The following is a 20,394-nucleotide window of genomic DNA, read 5'->3' on the forward strand; positions in this document are numbered from 1 at the left end:
GAGCCCTCTCGCGACATTCTAGGACTACTGGGTCAATACGATCAACCCTGAAAAAAAAACGCATCAGTGATCTGTCTTCTGGCAAAAAATACAATATTCCACATTTTTATAGATAGGAGCTTGAAACTTCTAGAGTAGGGTTCTCTGGTACGCTGAATCTGACAGTGTGATTTTCGGCTGATTCAATGATTTTTAGGGGGTGTTTCCCCCTATTTTCTAAAATAAGGCAAATTTTCTCAGCAAAACTAAACTTGATGAAACTTATGTAATTAAAATCAGCATAAAAATGTGATTCTTTTAATGTAACTATTGGTATCAAAATTCCGTTTCGGTTACTATTGAGCCAGGTCGCTCCTTACTACAGTTCGTTGCCACGAACTGTTTGAAATGAGATTTCCATTTATAAGCCATTACCAAACCTTGCCATTTCTACACTTCTCCCGTCCACAGGAGATGAGCTTTTTGTCTTTTCAAAGACAACAGGTCTCTTCCCAGCTAGCATACATATTCTGTATACCAGTCTCCATGAAATGCCGTGACTGTAGCTGATCTAACTTCTCCATCATTTTCAGACTCACATATCACTGGACGAGCTTCCCGTACTGTCTTTGTCTTCAACATCTAGTTATAAATATTAATACTTCACGCATTACCCTTCCTTTAATGGGACTACTAAATAGTTTAGTTTTTGCCTTAACATTGTAATATAGATAATTCCTTTCTGCTTTAATCTGTAGCTTTAAGCCACGAGAAACTTAAACTCCTACCCTCATCAATGTTGGGATGGTAAACAATCCAAAATTTCAATGCCAAAGCCTTTTAGCATAAACTGTTTCTTTTTTCATTTTTATGCACACCAAGAAATATATATATATATATATATATATATATATATATATATATATATATATATATATATATATATATATATATATATATATATAAAATTATAAAAGAAGTATATACTCACCTTTCCATAAGTGTTTACGTAGACACCTTCATTATCATAACATAGCAACAAATTCATCCCATTGCTGTTAGGCAAGGTCACAATGGTATGTGGAGTTATTGGACCCTGTAAGTGTTTTGGACTATATATGTCATATACGGAGCTTGAATCCAGATCAATGGCATGAAACCCGTTGGCAGAACCATATACAACTTTTAAACGTGTACCCTCTTCTATAGTAAGATCCACTAATAACGGTTTATGTTGCAAATCAGCGAAAGACTGAAAGAAAGCTGTATATAGACTTAAAACAACCTCAGGAATTAACATTACGCACAAATTAAGGTACAAATAAAGAACTGTCGGTCAGTCGATTAAACAGGTGTCAGACTCAGCTTTAGGAGACTAACACTACAGGATGGACTGTCTGGTAGAGGCCTTCAGTCGTAAATCTGACACATATTCAGGAGGAATGTGTCGGTGAGTTTTATACGATAGACATTTGGAACCAAATTTCATCCTTAAATACTATTCCAGATCAAGAGCTGTCAAGTGCCTTATCTCAAAACACCACGCCTGATGGCACGAACAGTCCACCAGCTTTTGAAGTGGTATTGGGTGGGAGGGGGTTGACGTAATGGGCTTGAGCCTCGGCTCAGTCAGGTGAGTCCGACCATAATAATAATAATAACAGTAATAAGGTTTTGCAGATTTTTTTTAAAGATTATTCTTACAGTAACAAAAAAAGCAAGAAATCCTTCCAATTCCTTTTACAAGTCGACAATTTTTGGGAACTTACAACCCGAGTTGTGATACAAAATAATATTACGTTTACTAAAATACGTACAAAATTTGTCAGGTTTTAAGGAAACCTGCTGACCGCAAGTAATCTATTTGCCAAGAAAAAGTCGCTTGTCCTGAGCAAAAAAAAAAAAAAAAACGAACTGCATGCTCTTTTGTGAGGATTTCAAACTTTTACAGCGTGAGGAAAACTGATTTTAACCCTTTTTCCTAAATGATAAGATAAGGACTTATTAACAAACTATAACATTTATTATGCGCAGAAACCATAAAAGAAAAAAGCAAGAAACTATGCCAGCTTTGCCTTTCACTCAGACTACCTGTCTTGGCCTTTTCTCCAATTACTCATGGCTTTTAACTTTTTATTCAGAGTCTACCAACTTGATTTTAATTCAATGAAAGACTGGGTAACTAACTAGTACACTACACAGCAGGGGAAAATATTTTCATTAATCAAAGACCAAAACTAGAAAATAACATGAGAAAGAAAAAAAATAAAGAGAAGAATCCGCAGTAGGGTAAAAAAAGAGATAATAATAGTAAAAGCTCCAAAAAATAAGTAGATTCAGGATTCCCTCACGGAGACCCCTTATTGACAAATTGAGGAATAATGTAATTTTTCGGGTTTTCAGGTTGATACTTTTACACAATTTATGGTTTATTAGTAATAACGGTGTTAATGGTAAATTAGTAATGACGGTGTAATTAGGATAAAAGCCCTCGAGCCTTCATGGATAACGTCCCCGCACCTCAAATCAAAGTTTGGAACTTATAAAAAATAATAAACGTCATGGCTAAATCGTCATGGTCTTACACTATTCTGGCTTCAAATTAAGCTAAATAACGATGAAAAAGAACTGGAATACATGTTTTTAATACTAACCGCACCTAGTAGTTTCTGAAAAACCTTGTTTTTTATACTAGCTGCATCATATTTTAATTCATTCATATATTAATTCATATTATGGTTTTAAATTAGTAATAACGCTGTAATTAGGATAAAAGCCCTCGAGCGTTCATGGATAACGTTCCCGCACCCCAAATCAAAGTTTGGAACTAATCGTCACGGTCTTACACCATTCTGGCTTCAAATTAAGTTAAATAACGATGAAAAAGAACTGGAATACATGTTTGTTATACTAACTGCACCTAGTAGTTTCTGAAATATCCTGTTTTTTATAATAGTTACACATAGCAGTCATTCAAAAGGCCACTGTTTAACTGCTCAGCTTCCTTTTTCTTTTCTTTGTCCCTTTTTTAGATTTTAGAGTGAAAGCAGTCAACTAAACATCTTCATAGACAAATAAACATAATAATACCCAGATTTTTTTCCTGGCGATTCCCACATTAGATTCAAAACTAGCAATTTGTCATATTCTGTTTGTCTTTGCTCTTTTTTATTTAACCTTGATTCAATAATTTGATTGGAATCACTCCAAATTGATTTAATCAATTTGGCTGATTAACTGACTTAATGGATTGAATTGATTTAATCAATTTGGCTCCGAAAAGCTCATTTAGGTTTGCTATCCTTCTCAGAACTTTGCACTGCTCCACCCTTTGTTTCCACAGCCTCAAGGAGGCATTTTAACTGAGAATGGTTGATGCCATACATTGCAAACAATTGAATCATCGCCTACATTGAAACTTTTTAGTCACTGGTAACCGTGTTTTCAGCCTTAATAAACTTATACTTGGGTATTTTTTTTCAAAAAGAAAACCTTAAACATTCAAGAGAATGACTTAGTCAAGATACTTCGGAGTCTACCTCTTCCAAATGTCCAGAATTACAGGTTTGTATTTATTTGTTTTTTGTAAAATTTCATCTTTTTTGGTTGAAAAAAAAAGATGAATTCATAGCATTCTATCAACAAATACGAGTTTTTGCTAATTTTTGACCAGAAATCCAAATCTTCGAAGAATAAGTGCCGTACAAATGCAGCTTTGTTTTTTTTTTTCTTTCTTTCTTTTAATTAATTTTCAAACTTAAAAAATAAAATGGCACTGAATACTAGGCTGTTTTAGATTTCAATTTGAGGTCTAAACTTACTAATAAACGACTTACAATAAAATTAGGCAGCTGCGTACGAAATAATTTTTAAGCTGTCTTTTCGACAAATTGTAAATCAAATTAGCAAAATGCTCCAGTCCTTTATAGAAAAATATTAACACATTTCTCATCGAATGTCAAAAGTGAAATTTTTGATCAATTTCTAATATTTATCAATGACTAGAAAAAGCAAAACAATTATACCGAATTTCTCCACACTCATATCAGGAAACAGGTCCAATTTTGTACCCGAGTTTTCGGTTTTCGCGGGCAAAAAAAAAAAGCTTTTCGCATACAATTCGATCCCAATTAATGCCTCTACAAATTTCAAGTTGTAACTGAGATTAGCTTTGATTTTCATGAAGAAGAAGACTATTTAAAACCATTTTTAGACTTAATATGAAACGACTTGAATTTGTACTAAACAGAATATTTGTATTGAATAATACAACATAAAAAGCTTCTTAACGAAATGAAATTTTGCGGCAGAAAAAAATTTAATGCTATCAACTTCTTCTCAAAACACCGGCTAAAATGATGCAAAATAGGCTATTGACAGCCACGTGTTGTACGTGTTGCAATGTAGCCTGTTATTTCCCTCTCGTTATTTATAATTTTTCGTCCACACTCTAGCCTATCCTGTCCAAACACTTTTTCGGTAAAGTTAATGAACATGAAAGGAAGGAAGAAAAGAAACAATAAATTACCTTGAATGCCATAAACTTGTGATATGGTTTAGGTGCCCAGGCGTATATTTCTATGCTATCCCGAAGAGCAATGACAAGGAATTTTATTTTCTCATATTTAACAATTTTAAAATGGACTGCACCTTGAAGATCACCAACATTGATCCATCCACTCCTTTTCTCCAACTACAAAAAAAATAATTTTTTTTTTTTAATTCGATGGTAGGAAATATGCCAGGATTATTTAAGGCACTCAATCAAAACCAAATTGGCTTCGGTATTAAATTGACTTTGGTGACTTTGCATGAGGGGGGGGGGGAGGAGGATGGTCCCCTGCCAATTGACGCCCCTGTGACTGCTCTGTCTGTAGAAACTGGGTTTTTTTATTTTTTCCAATGTAAACTTTGTTCTCTCCAATGCGTAAAAAAAAAAACATTCAATACATATATTTGATAATTTTTACTTTTTGTTGCTAGGTCTCAATTTTCATTCAAGAAGGCAGGCACTTCCACGCCTATTTGTTTCATCTAAATTTGTTTTTTTTTTTTCAGGTAACAAATTCAATACGCACAGAAAAAAAAATAAAGTAGGATTACTATAAAGAAATACATGGGATTTACGATTCAAAATTTACCGATTTATCCAATCTACCAATTGGGCGGGTGGATTGTTTAGAATCGAGTGGGGGGGGCATCTGGAATCGAATAAGGGAGGATTTTTGAAAAATCTCTTTGCACTTTCATTTTAAAAAATATAAAAAGCCCCCTCCCCATTCTACATTTTGAAAAGTATCCTTTTTTTGAATCTATACTAAAAACTAGAAAAATCCTTGCCCCTCTCCCATTTTTATAAATTGACACCACCTAATAAAAGGAAAGCCTAACATCCTTCTTGATGTCGCCAACGATCTACTCCGTTCATGAAAATGAATGATATTTAAATATTGACTGAAACTAGTATATATTTTTTTGAATCTACTTGATATACTGATTTCATATAACGATCATTAATTTTATAATTTTCAATCAAGGCATTAAAATTTACGGATTTGCATAACACTTAGAAATTCTTTATAAAACGTGAAAACTGAACCCTTAAAACTAGCACATCTAAGAGACATGAAAGTTTTCGGTCATTTATCTAAAAAATATGCGAAATGTCGCGCTTTTCCAAGGAAAGTGGGTCACACACGCATGTTTGCCTTGTTACAGGGCACCCCTATTGAATTGAGAGCCGTATCTATGATTGCGGTTGGGGGGAAGGGACCAAAAGAACAAAGAAGAAGGGCTTGGCTTTGTGGGCTTTGTCTAACTGTTCCAAGTAAGGTTTTTCCAAAGTTTTAAGACTCATTTACGGAACGGGGATATCCTGAGGACAGGGTTTCGACTCCTGTTGTCAATGGGTTAAATGTTGGGCGGGATAAAACCACTTTGTTGATAAAGAGCAGAATTGGGCAGATAATTACTAAGCTTCATGATTACAATTTTCCTAAACAATTTCCTTGAAAATGTTGAGCATATACGTACCAGGAGTAGCAAAAATGAAATCTACTTGTTTAAATTAGTCAAGCAGTAGCTTAAAAAGGCACAACAATTTCAAGAAATTAGGACAGTTTTGGAATCCTATTTTTAATAAAAAGACTTCCATAAGCGGGGATCTTGTTTTTAGTAGTAGTGGGTGCCAAATTTAAAAAGAAGAAACGTGGTGAAAATCAGCATAAAATACTCCAAAACATATAGCCCCAAAAAGCTTGTCGCTTTCCTTTGAATCTGGGCGAGTGAACAGGATGTTAATGTCAAATTTTTTACGGACGAAAAGTGTTGTGAAATTTAATGAATTAGTTTAGTTTAATAATTTTGACAAATCAATGTGGCAACACTGACGAAAATGTGATACTGCCCTAAAACTTTATAAAAAAGAAGAAGAAAATACCATAGAAAAACCCAGTTTCCAGGTGCGAATAGACCTAAAAGGAGCCCAGAAGGCAAAAAAAAATTTCGTTTTGATGTCCTTGGTACTTAAATGTTCTTGCCTCAGCTTTGCATCAAGCTAAGATCGTTACTAAGATTCAACTCCATTATTCCGGATTCATTAGTAAAATGAATTCATTAGTAAAGAAATTTCATTTCTTTACTAAATTCATTAGTAAAACGGATTCATTAGTAAAAGAAAGCTGAATTACTGATTTTAGAAAAAAAAAAAACTTTACATCCTCCCAATGGAATTGTCTTTTCATACCAAGAGAGCCTAAAACCATCTATATATCATGATATTCTTGCCAGTTATGTAAGTGGGGGGGGGGAGCAGATCTCACTTCCTGCTACCTTCCTTCCAAAATACCTGACATTTTAGAATTGCTCCTGTACTTTTTATTCAGTAATAGAACTTCCCTATCCCTTTTAATTCACCCCCAACCCCACTTGAAATGAATTCCTGTGTACGCACCAATCTCTTGTGAATGAAATTATTGGGAATATTGCTTAAAACAGTCCAAAACAATGAGTACATGAAAAAAAAAAGAAAAGAGAAAACCTGCAGAAACTTCGTAACGGAGAAAAGCCGAGTATAACTCGAGCCAGTGGATAAAAGGCAGACAGTGTACAAATATTTCGGTCAAGACCTCCGCCTAGCCGACCTCAATGTGAAAAACGATGTGATGAATAAAAAATAGATTAGTAAGATGAGTAACAAAAGCGATCTATATAGGTCGCGAGTTCGAAAATATTCGTTATGAGCCTTAATTTTCAGGAAAAAAATGGGAGTGACGTCATATAGTACAATATGTCCATAGTACTAAATATAAACGGGACAAACCTTATTTTAGTGTCTTTTTATAAGATTTGTCTTGTTTTTTTTTGTACTATGGAATTTTATCTGCTCTTCATGCTAAGTACTTCTATTTTTTAGAGAAGGCCGAGAGGAAGTCACGACGAAAATATTTGCATATCATTCTTCTTTTCTTCACTTGCAGGAATGGAATTATCCTTTTCTTTTTTTTGCCCTTATAAATCTGTTTCATTTTTCTATGCTTAGCCAGAGTGGTCATAAGAGCTACTTAAAACGATGAGTCTCAACCCCTAGGTAACAAACAAAGCTCGAGGCTGACAAGCATAGTCTTTGCTTCATTTTCTTCGTTACCTACAATAACAGTAAAATTACATTTTTACGATTTTCACACATCTATTCCTGCTGTCAGTATGCTTCTAATTGATGCATAAGCGAAAAATTTTACAGTAAGATCAATTTAGCGAATTCTAGCCCAATTAATACCAGTAATTCACACAACTGAGAACCTTACTTGATCACTACCACCTTCTGTTCTTAATATTTTAAATTTGAGCCAAGATAAATAGTAGACCCTCACTCGGCCTTTGCGGCCAGATATGGTTACAAGAATATTTTGCCCTTCTAATACGTCCATCTGCTGAAATCGCCTCCTCGATATGAGCTGGTATACCTTCCCTTGACCACTCCTGTCAAGCAGCATCAGTCCGTTTTCAGTTCCAATCAACAGGTTCACTCCTGCACAGAAAAACATAAATATGAATATATATGCATACAATAAATTAGCCAAACTTCTTGGTAACTAGGGTCCTTGGGATAAGATAATCTTTATTTTCAAAAGAATATGACAAGCTCATATGTAAATTCTACCTTTCTCTTAACGTATAATTTAAAACACCAATGATAACACTTCTGGCCAGGAGCCCAAAAACACCTAGCCCAACTCCCGCCCCAAACACTTTAACTACCTCATATAAACTTCAAGTTTATTTTCAAAACCAATTTCAAATATTTACATCTTATCCTAGCATAGAGCTTCTGTGCTAGATATGATACTCTATGATACACGCTTCTTCCAGTCTTTAATAACACTGCATGATATATTTTTTTCTATTTTAAATAGTAATTATACCTATTCCTTACAAGAGGAAGGCTAACATGTCTAGCCAGACCCCTCCTCCCCAGCACTTTAATTACCTAACTAGATTCACCCCCCCCCAACGTTTTAGCTATTTCATACGAATTTCATTTTTCATTTATCTGTTTTAAATACTAATGAAAACAATGATACTAACAACACAAACAAAGGAAAACTGAAGAAGCGAAAGAACGAACTAGTTAAATAAAATAAGATCGCGCAAACATCTCAAAACCATAAAAAGACAGGTTAACTCGCATTATACAGCTCAAGGTAGCCGAGAATCATAAAAGCAGAAGCTAACACAGAAAAAATTCACGAAATAAATTTAGGATATTAGAAATTAAAGCCAGTCTAGTCAAAACAAGAAACTCAGCAGGGGCATTACGGGAAAACTCAGCACAGACACATGAAAACACCAAGTAATTAACACATTAAGACAGCAAACACAACTAAATCTATTCAAAACCAAAAAAGGAAAAATTAACTCAGACATCTTACCTTAGGGGAATATCATAAAACGAGAAATTTACGCATAAAAAATCGAAGAAAGAATGCCAAGAAAAAATGAAATGAATCCAAAATATTTGGAGATTAATCCCAATCACCTCATTAGAAGACAATAGAACAAAAAAATCGAAAGCAGACAGCGCAATACAGAAAACTAGCCACACCTATTAGGGGAGACACAACAAAACACAATCTAAGCCCACGCACAACCATAGTGACAAGTTAATCTACCAAAGACAGCTAAACCTAGGCAAAAATCATGAAACAAGAAACTTACAAACCTCAAATTAAACCCCTTCGACTCAGTACAGAAAAGTCAATACAGTAAATATGGAGAAATTGGACTAGATTTCACGATTGGATATTTCTAAGACACTAAAATTCCAAAGACAGCTAAACCTAGGCAAAAATCATTAAACAAGAAACTAACACAACTCAAATTAAACCCCTTCGACTCAGTGCGGGAAACTTAACACAGTAAATATGGGGGAATCGGACCAGATTTCACGACTGGATATTTCTAAGACTCTAAGATTATGGATATTTCTTTCTAAGGTTTCAAGATATACTGCTTTTTTCACACTTTCGGCATTCTAGTACTTTAATTTTCAAAATTTTGACAAATTCAATGATTTTACTCTTCAAGAAAATCAGCTTTTTATCATTTTCACCAGTGATGCAATAAGTACTCCAAATTTTTACTTAAGTATCAAGTATTAAGTACTCATTGTTTTTTTACTTAAATATCAAGTAATAAGTACTTTCCAAATTCTTATTTAAGTATCAAATATCAAGTACTAGCCAAAATTGTACTTAAGTATTACTTCAAGTACTACATCAAGTATTTATTCTATATATATATATATATATATATATATATATATATATATATATATATATATATATATATATATATATATATATATATAAGTAGATAATAAAGTAGATAGTCTTTTTACATAAATTATCACTGGAAGACCGAATCCGAGAAGGCACGTTTATTAAACCAAATCGAGCAATTATTTTTCTGTTTTGGTGCCATCTAGGAAGCCGGAGGGGGAATTTGCAATATCTGAAATAAGCCGCACATAGAGTATGGGGATTTTTCTTACGAAACAGATGAGCCATGCCTGATAAAAACAAAAGCACAGGGGTGCAATAAGTGTTATAAATCATGCACAAACCGTTGCGGTAGTAACGGCTTTTGTTTGGGGATATTTTTCCGTAAGCGACGCGTAGGTTTTTCACGGCTTGATTCACTAGGGATGAAAAGGTAGTGGAAAGTACTGGACCGAAACACAGACTAAGCCAACTAACTAAAGAAGAACATGGCAGAATTTCAGTCCCAGCAACGAATGAAGCAACCACATAAGGGCGATTAAAACAAATAAACTCGCATTTAGACGCATTAACTGACAGTCCAATCTTAGATAGTTCATTTGTTAATATTATAAAATTAGAAAGCAATCCACGGCGAGTCAGGGCAACAAGAAGAACATCGTCTGCATATGTAACAGAAGACAAACCAATATTACCGTAAGAAACAGAACTTTTAAGGGGACGCAGGAACGATGCAAGCACACATTTAAATATACTAGAAGACAATACGGCAGAAGTTGCAACCTATCTATTTCTAGCAGCAGTTTTCACACCATGAAGTGGCAAAAACCATGAGACTAAGTCGAAAATCTTTTGAGAAAAAAGGAAGAAATAAGAGCTAAGAGCTCATATGGCACTTGTGACGAGGTCAGAAGAGCCAAGAGCTCATATGGCATGAGCTCTAGCAAAATAATAAGAATCAATAGATTAATTTAAAAGAAAAATCAGAGGCTTAATGCTGGTCGTCATTTAAAATAAGAGCTCTGAGACACAAGGTCCTTTTAAATATCAAAATTCATTAAGATCCAATCACCCACTCGCCAGTTAAAAATACCTCATTTTTCTATTTTTCCTCTCCCTTCAGCCCCCCCCCAGATGGTTGAATCGGGAAAATCAACTTTATCAAGTCAATTTGTGCAGGTCCCTGACACGCATACCAATTTTATTGTTCTAGCACGTCCAGAAGTACCAAACTCGCCAAAGCACTGGACCCCCTAACTACCCCAAAGAGAGTGGATCCAGTCCGGTTTCGTCAATCACGTATCTACGACATTTGCTTATTCTAACCACCAAGTTTCATCCCGATCTCTCCACTCTAAGCGTTTTCCAAGATTTCCGGTTTCCCCCTCCAACTCTCCCCCAATGTCACCAGAACTGGTCGGGGTTTAAAATAAGAGATCTGAGACATGAGTTTCTTCTTAATATCAAAGTCAAAAATACCTCACGAACGGTCACCCGCTCTTAAGTTAAAAATACCTCAATTTTTTAATGTTGCTGAATTAACACCCCCTCCAACTCCCCCAAAGAGAGCGAATCCATTTCGGTTATGTCAATCACGTATCTAGGACTTGTGCTTATTCTTCCCACCAAGTTTCATCCTGATCACTCCATTCTAAGTGTTTTCCAAGATTTCTGCCCCCCCCCCCCAAATCCCCCCAATGACACTGGATCTGGACGGTATTTAGAACATGAGATCTAAGTTACGAGGTCCTTCTAATATGAAATTTCATCCGATGAAATTCAAGATCCAATCACTCCTTCGTAAGTTAAAAATACCCCATTTTTTCTAATTTTTCCGAATTAACCCTCCCCCAACTCCCCAAAAGAGAGTGAATTCGTTCTGTTTATGTCAATCACGTATCTAGGACTTGTGCTTATTTTTCCCTCTAAGTTTCATCCCGATCCCTCCACTCTACGAATTTTTCAAGATTTTAGGTTTCCCCCTCGAATGTCACCTGATCCGGTCGGAATTTAAAGTAAGAGCTCTGAGACATGATATCCATCTAAATGTCAAATTTAATTAAGATCCGATCTAATTTTTCCAAATTAACCGTCCTCCCACTCCCCCCTCCAGATAGTCGAATCGGGGAAACAACTAGTTCAAATTTAATCAGGTCTGGTCCCTGATATGCCTGCCAAATTTCGTCGTCCTAGCTTATCTGGAAAAGCCTAAACTAGCAAGACCGGAACTGACAGACCGACAGACCTACAGAATTTGCGATCACTGTATGTCACTTGGTAAATACCAAGTGCCATACAAAATAATTTTTCTCTGGGGACGGAATATTTGGTTGAAGGTTGGCTTCAGTATGACTTATTTTGGAAAAGGGTTATTTCCAGGCTTTGGGCAATCCAAGGGTAGAAGTAGTTATAGGCCCTACTAAACTGAAGGAAAACTCGACTTTCTTAAAACTTGAAACCCCCTCCCCTTCGCCCTATTTTAGATATGGCTTGTGATACCAGGGCTCGATATGAGCCCTGATCCTAGTCATCTTTGGTCTAGCTTTCATTTGGATCCGTTGCTCCATTCGCAAGTTATACTAAATTAAACCAAAAGCTTGACTTTTTTCAGCACTTAAACCTTCTCTCCCTCGTTCTATTTGAGCTAGGGTTTTCATCTCAAAACTTGATGCCTGTCACGGTCTTAGGCTACTTTGGTTCAATATTCACTGAGATCCATCAATCTCTCACGAGCTACACTGAATTAAGTGAAAAACTCAACTTTTAATTAAGCTTGGGTCTCCATCCCAGAACTCAATGCATATCATACTCTTAGGCATCTTTATTCAATTTTCATCGAAATTCATCTCCATATGCAAGTTACAGTGAATGAAATGAAAAACTCGAATTTTTTTTAACACTTAAAGCCCCATCGCCCTAATTAAGCTCAATTTTAATCCAAATAGTTCAATTTCAATACAAATCCGCTATACTCAATTGCACAGACGGACGGACAGACAGACAGATCTCAAAAACCTATCTTGATGGATATTTTCCACTGTCCAAATAGGTGATGATACCTGCATGATGATATGCCATTGTTTTTCTTGTTTTGGATACAATTAGCCAACATGGCTACCTAAGACGCTGTAAAATCCGTCTGCCCGTCTGTCTGTCTGTCCGTCCGTCTGTGTAATCACTTTTAGGGGGGGGGGGACGTTGGTTGGATTTGGATGAAAATTTTGATGGCCAGATTTGGTGCCAAGGATCATGAGATACATCAAGTTGAAAGATGAAGACCCTAGCTCAAATAAAACAGGGGGAGAGGGCTTTACCTGCTAAAAACAGTTTTTCGTTTAATTCAGAGGAACTTACGAATGGAGTGATGGATCTGAATGAAAATTGAACCAAAGAGGCCTAAGACCATGACACATATCAAGTTTTGAGATAAAGACCCTAGCTTAAATATAACAAGGGGAGTGGGTTTTAAATCCTGAAAAATTTAAGTTTTCTGTTTAATTTAGTATAACTTGCAAATGGAGTAACGGATCCGAATCTAAACTAGACCAAAGATGCCTAAGATCAGGGCTCATATCAAGTTCCGGTATTACAAACCCTATCTCAAATAGGGCGAGAGGGACAGGGTCTCAAGTCTTAAGAAAGTTGAGTTTTCCCTTAATTTAGTGGGGCCTATAACTTAGGAATGGAGTGACAATCTGAAGTCAGATTCGTCTGAATACCTGAATTTGCTGAAACGAATTTGACAAAATACCACTGCATTGGATCCTGCTAGAATTACCTAGACTTGTTTATTGCAGACAACATTTAGATGGGCAAAGATTCATAGCTTCAGTAGTTTTACCAATAATATGCTCCTGAAGATGATGAAATGGTAGAAATCTGGTTCAGTTGACGAGATGACAAAACTTAAACATTAATGGTAGAAATATAAGCCCAAATGGACTATAGCATGCAACATTTAGCACAAAACAAGGGATTTTAGCTCACTGTCGACCAGTGAACTGCAAAATAATTTCAATTTTCTTTATTATATACCTTTTAAACAAAAATTAAACCAAGTGTTAATAATACTATAATTTTTTTTGTCAAAAACAAATACCTTATTTCATATCCAAAAATAGGGCATGGAGGTATATCTGAGTTTACTCTAAATCTAAAGGGTGATGTTTTCTTGTACATTGCCAAAGCACGGACACACACAAGCTATATCTGAGTTTGCTCTAAATCTAAATGTGATATTTTCTTGTACATTGCCGAAGCACACACACACAAAATTTTCGTGTCAGAGGTAAAGTATTTGAAAAACAAGTACATTAAAAGTATCTTAAGTAATAAGTATTTCGTAATCTTACTTAAGTATCAAGTAATAAGTACACCCTAGAGTTTTTACTTAAGTACAAGGACAATAAATGGAAAATTTTACTTAAGTAGTACTTCAAGTAAAAGTACTTCAAGTAAGTGACAGCACTGATTTTCACTCGCCTTTGACTTTACATTTTTCACAATTCGTAGTCAAACATTTTACATATCAAGAAATTGACCTTTCTTTACAGTTACAGAGTCCTTAGACTTTAAGGTCTTACATTTCAACAAATAAACTCTTTACGTTTCAGCAAGACCAAGGTTTCATATTTCAGAAGTTTAACCATTGTCACTGTCTCACTCTTATTAAACTTTTAATTTTGACATTTCGACAAGTCAACGCGTTCACATTTCAAGAAACTCAATCTTTTTCAAAGTTTCACTCTTATTAGACTCTTAATTTTCATATTTCAACAAGTCAAAAACTTCACATTACAAGAAATGATTTCTTTTTCACAATGATTTTTTGATTTTTAGACTTCATTTCGAAATTCGATAACATTTCTAAAACCTCAAAGTTCAACATATCGAGAAGTTAAGCTTTTGTATTTCAAGAAATTCAACTATTTTCACTTTTTCGCGATTTTCACAATTTATTTACACATCCTCAGAATTATAAGAATTCTAATTCTCATACTTTGACAAAACGAAACTCAAAACCTACAAGAAATTCAGCTGCTTTCACATCCGACATTTCTAAGACCGTAAAAATCCACGTGTCCACAATCCAAGAAATTTAAATTTTGTTCTCACTCTTATTCCACTTTTAGCTTTTTTCACATTTGTGATTCAAAATTTCAGAATGTGTGTATTTCAAATTTTCAAAATTTTAAGACTTTTAACTGCCATGATTTTGACAAGACAAAGTCTCGCTTTCAAGAAATTCAGCACAAGCTGACATTTCTAAGACTTTAAAATTCCAAATTGAGACAAGGCGAAACCTTCACAATTCAAAAAAGTACTTTTATTTCACGTTTTCACTCTTCTTGGAAATTCAATTTCCCCACACCGACAAGTCAAAGCGTTTATACTACATGTTCCTTTTTTTTTACATATTTTCAGAATTTTAAAACTTCTGTATTTCGACTATATATATGACACTCAAGTTTCAAGAACGTTAATATTGTTTTGCACCTCGTCATTTCTCATACTTCAAAATTCTTTAGTCTGACAACTTAAACCCTTTACTTTTTCAAGAAATTCAAAAAAAAAAGGTTCTGGACTCAAAAATTCCGCAGTTCGGCAAGTCAAACCCTTCACATTTCAAGAGTCAGTAAATTTCACGCATTTACATTTCTTACACATTATGTTTTTACATTTCGACCACTTAAAGACTTCGTCTTTCAAGAAAGTATTTTTTTAAATAAATTTTTTCAAAGTTCTATACATTTTACACTTCTTACTTTCAAAATAACATAAGGGAAAGGCCTCACGTTTAAACAAATCTGTCTATTTCAAGGTTAATCAATTTTAAGGATTTAAATTTTTATAATAAGAAAATCCAAAGCTATTTTAAAAACCTCTATTTTTTCCAAATTTCAGACTTCTAATACTTATTTTTCAAAATTTGAAAAATCAATCTTCAGATTAAAAAAAAATTCAGCGGGTTTCTTAGATTCATACTGCTTACACTTTAAATTTCTTCATTTTGAACATTTTAAGTTCCAAGAAACTTTTTTATTTTTTCACATTACGTTACTTCTCAGGCTTCAAAGTCCCCCAATTCGTCAAGTCAAGCCTTCAATTTTTGAAGAAAGTCAACAAAGTTTATATTTTCATATTTCTCAGAAGCTAACATTCCACATTCTGAAAATTATAAATTCGTCTTTTCATTTTTGCTGACTAAGTTTTCACTTTTTCCATTTTTCCATGAGTCAATTTTCCCGTTTTCATTTTTTGCACAGTAAATTGTCTTTTTTCATCTTTTTTTGAGAGAATTCCACCTTTTTTTAACAGAATCCTAGAGAATCCTAACAGTAATTATTCCATGTATGAAGGGGGGGGCAGACCCCTCCTCAATCCCTAGCTTTTTACGCTAAGACTATGTGTTCCAATTCTTTAAGAACGATTACTGAAACACAAGGACCGATGAATTGGAAGAGAAGCTTTTACAAAGCACTAAAAACTTTAGCTAAACGAGCAAGGGATTGAGGATGGGTCAGAGCCCCTCACGTAGAGTATAATTTCGGCCCCTTTAAGTTTCAATGTTGCTCCTTATTTTCAGTTGAGACAACTTTTTTTATTTAATAGCAAAAATAAAACTGATTAGCAACATTACTACTATTATTAATGCAAAAACAATATTAAGTGGTAAAGGAACACAAATTGAGCTGAAAAACTAGTTGTTGTTTAAAAAAAAAAAATAAAAACCAAATATAAACTTGACTTCAAAGAATTTTTTTCTTTCGATATGAGCATATTTAAAAAAAAAATAGTTTCATTATTTTAATATTTAATTAAATCTCATCAATAATTTCTTCCTATTATATCCGTTTCTTCAAATTTATAAAAATTAACTTGGATTATAAAAAGTATTTTTTTGAACAGATTGGCTATAGAAGATATTCTAGATAATATTGACAGTAAACACTTTGGCTATACCCGTGGACCGTCGACACTGCATTATATTGCAAGATGCGATTTTTAGGGGGAAAAAATTATGGAAAGCCATTAACTTGGATTAATTTACTCTTAATTGACTTTCAAAAAACATTCAATCCCATAAATTGCTCAGTTTCAGTGGAAACGTGCGTCATGAACTTCGTCTTCCACCATTTCTAGTAAAAATAGTAGCATTAATTTCTTACGGACGGTTTCAGTCAGCTTGACCTGAGAATATGCATCATAAATCTCTTCCAGTTCACTTTTGTGTACCCCAGAAACCCTTCTACGTCTAATATCCTCCTTTTGATAGTCAACAATCCGGTTATGATAATCGTTAGAAATTCGTGGACGGCCTTTCACTGGCAGAAATCAGCAGGAAACAGATTAAAAAACGGCCTAGTAGCTGTCCTAGAAGATATAGCAGCAGATACTAGCGGTGGGGATATGAATACAAGCCCCCAAATGTCCAATATTTTGAGACAAATACTCCTTAAATTTGGACCCCTCATCTAAAAAATCAATTCCACAAGAAAATCAAGTTGTATAAGCCCAACTTTGAGGAGTAATGATTGTTCCTAATCCGAGCTGGCGACGACAAAAATCCATGGTTAAGCTATACACGCCGACAAAATCTATGTCCAGGCCGGCCGATTCCTTTCCCTCTTGAAACTTTTCAAAAACTATCTCTTCCCCAGAAACAGCTTCTAAGACTTTCCATATAATTTATTCCATCCCATTTAGAATATACTTGTCTAGCCTCGCAATACAAATTCACCAGATCACAAAAGAAAAAATAGAGTCAACACAAGAAAGGACTTCTCCCTACCACTTTCTCTTCCTAATCCTGCTTTTCCCAGTATTCTTCCTACACCTCACATTTACACGCAAACCCGTGAGCCAATCCGTCGTAAATGAACAAAGAAAGTCATATTCTTTGCCCTGTGGAATCTACCCATAATATGTACAGAAAATATTTGTACACTCATTCGTCGAGTTGTGTGACGATGCAGGGAGTGGGAAATAGCCTATTGTCTTTTATCTCTTTTTTTTCTTTTTTTAGTTCCCTTAGCGTGAAAGGCAATAAACTTATTTTATAATAAAAATATTTTCCCTGAACATTAGACTAATTTTAGAGTTTGATAGTGATTTATCTATTGATGGGTTATTATTAATCTTTGTGTTTATCTGGCGAGAACAGATATTCGGCCAAAGTATCAAATTCGATTAGTTTAGGTGAAACTTCTACGACTATCTTAAAGTTCACTTTATGAGGAGATAGTTCCTGGATAGGAAACTTTTAATTTTTTGACACAGGCTATCGTCTACAATAAAACAATATAAACAATACACCCTACAAAATAGGAACAACTCACAGCCTACACCAACTTCCGAGGTAAAATAACAAGAGAAAGACTTACCCCAGAGAGCTGCACAGAGAACTTCTGAATTAAATCTCTTCTTGTACTTCCTTATCTCGGGGGTATCACTCACTACGTCATGCGATGTAGGGGTGACATTGACGTTGACATTTGTTTGCCTGGAAGTTCCATCCGGAGTAGGTCTCTGAGAAAACGGAGGCAGCAGAGGGACAAATGAACGCTGGCGTTGCTGCAAGGGAGGGGGCGTCGACTTATTTATTGCTTGTCGATACTGCGAAGGGAAACAAAACGAAGCGTTAGGTTAGTAGGATGGTAGTAAGACCTTCTAGCTATATGCAATATTAAAGTAATTAACCATAACCAGTTTAGCAAATGCTCATTTTACAAAAAAAAAACAAAAATTGGTAAAATCCGAGAAGTAAAAACTCAGTAAGAATTCGCATTCGAATCTTAGCTTCGCATTTACGGTGGGTAATGAACAATCAAACTAAAAAATACCCAAAATCACAAGCTAGGTAGGAGACTACCTTTGAAACAACTCTAAACTAGCTCTTAAACTAAATAAAACTAAAATAACTGAAATAATCCTCTAACAAACATCAAACCTAATCAAGGGACATCAATTCCACGGAAGATAATAAAAAAGTTAAACAAAACCCTCAGACATACTTTTTGAAGATACCAAAGGGGTGACAGGTTCGTGCAGACTCTGTGATTGTGTTCCAGATCACATAACGAGCTATGAGGTGGTTGAATTAAGACCGCAATGATAGAGTATTAAGAATCGGCAAGTCATTTTTAGCGCCTAGATGATAAGACGATTGATCAAAAATAAAAGATGTACGATTACACAAGACAGCAAGAAGGTAGGCATGCAAGTGTAGAAAAGTCAAAAAAGCACACAACATAAAACAAAGGATTCAAATCCAGCAAGGTTTTAAATGAAGAACCGCTATGTTCCTGAATAATAGTTCTTGCTTTATCATAAAGTTTCAAAAGTGGCTTCACTGACGAGGGAAAGGCTGACATCGAATAACAGGACAATATGAAACAAAAGGCTGAACTAGGCCGCAGAAAAGGATTCTAAAAGCCGACCGTAAAAAATACGTTTTAGCTTTCTGATAATTCAAAGACTCTTGGAGACTTTCATCTTGATTAGTCTAACATGATGAAAGATTGAACAATTTTCATCATGACTGATTTCTGTCAAGCAAGAGGCCTAGGAAACGAACATGATGACATTTAGCTCTACTTAAAGAACATCTTGATACATATATTTCATTTCAGTTAGGGAAAGCCTTTGAGACTCTTGAAAAAATCAGAAAGCGCGTCTTTCTAACATTTAACAAAAGGTAATTCGCATCAAACCACTGAGAGACTTTCAAAAAGGGCTATCATCTTTGAACAATGACCAAACTAGTTCTACCGGCTGTGCCAAGAGTACTGTCATCAGCAAAAGCAATAAGTGCATCCGGAAAAAGCTCTTGTGGTTGACAAAGACAACAGCAAATCATAGGCTTCGAATTTTTAAAAACATTAACAGGGTCACTAAAATAAATTTTAAAAGAGCACTGACCGAATAACAGATCCTTGCAGAACGCAAAACTCTATGTTGGAAGGGTTACAAAAGAGCAGATCAACCGAGATGAATCTAACAGATAAATATGAAAGAAACGAAGAACAATCACTACCTCTTATACCAATACGGTATAACCCTTTCAAGCCTCTCAAAAATGCGTCGCTTCGGGTGCAACACCCACAGTCTTCTTCGGGCATACCTGTGCAACGTACGCCCCATACTTGAATACGCCGAATACGTCAGTATTAAGAATCACATATCTAATGTGTTAACCGGAGTCAGTCCAAAAACGGGCTACCAGGATCACCCTGAGTAATAGAGACATTTCCTACCACGATGCCTTAGCAACCCTTGAACTCCAAAGTTTGGAACTCGGTTTGGGTGAGCTTGCCCTAAGTTTTGGCAAAATGCTGCTGTCTAACCCTGCTCATCGTGACATTTTACCCCCAGAAGCCCCAACAGTCAGCCGTGCGAGACTTCTGCCTGTGCGTGCTCGAACAAACCGCTACCAGAACTCTTCCGTCCCTTTTTTTTATGTCATTATATAATAGTGCATAATAACATGTCTTGTAGTTTAACATCAAATAAGCCATTGGAGCTACGATTGTTGTTTAAATAAACTTCTCTCTCTCTCTCATACGGGGCAGCTTCCGTATCATAGATAACGTCTTTCAACGAATTACAAGACGAATTAAGTATAAACCAGATTCAG

General features: G+C 35.1%; 1 protein-coding gene across 5 annotated transcripts in view; it reads right to left on the minus strand.

Annotated features, from left to right (window-relative positions):
- LOC136027585 (serine/threonine-protein kinase mig-15-like) overlaps positions 1 to 20,394 on the minus strand; it is a 130,636-nt gene that overhangs the window by 13,342 nt on the left and 96,900 nt on the right. For 3 of the 5 annotated variants that reach the window (XM_065704966.1, XM_065704965.1, XM_065704968.1), the window contains 4 exons: positions 18,143 to 18,374; positions 7,785 to 8,008; positions 4,508 to 4,672; positions 971 to 1,231 (listed from right to left, as the gene is read on the minus strand). In XM_065704966.1, the coding sequence (XP_065561038.1) occupies positions 971 to 1,231; positions 4,508 to 4,672; positions 7,785 to 8,008; positions 18,143 to 18,374 (882 nt within the window). The remainder of the gene's footprint in view (positions 1 to 970; positions 1,232 to 4,507; positions 4,673 to 7,784; positions 8,009 to 18,142; positions 18,375 to 20,394) is intronic. The other 2 variants (XM_065704967.1, XM_065704969.1) reach the window with 1 other exon arrangement.

The sequence above is a fragment of the Artemia franciscana genome, chromosome 5, assembly GCF_032884065.1.
Source record: "Artemia franciscana chromosome 5, ASM3288406v1, whole genome shotgun sequence".
NCBI lineage: Eukaryota > Metazoa > Arthropoda > Branchiopoda > Anostraca > Artemiidae > Artemia > Artemia franciscana.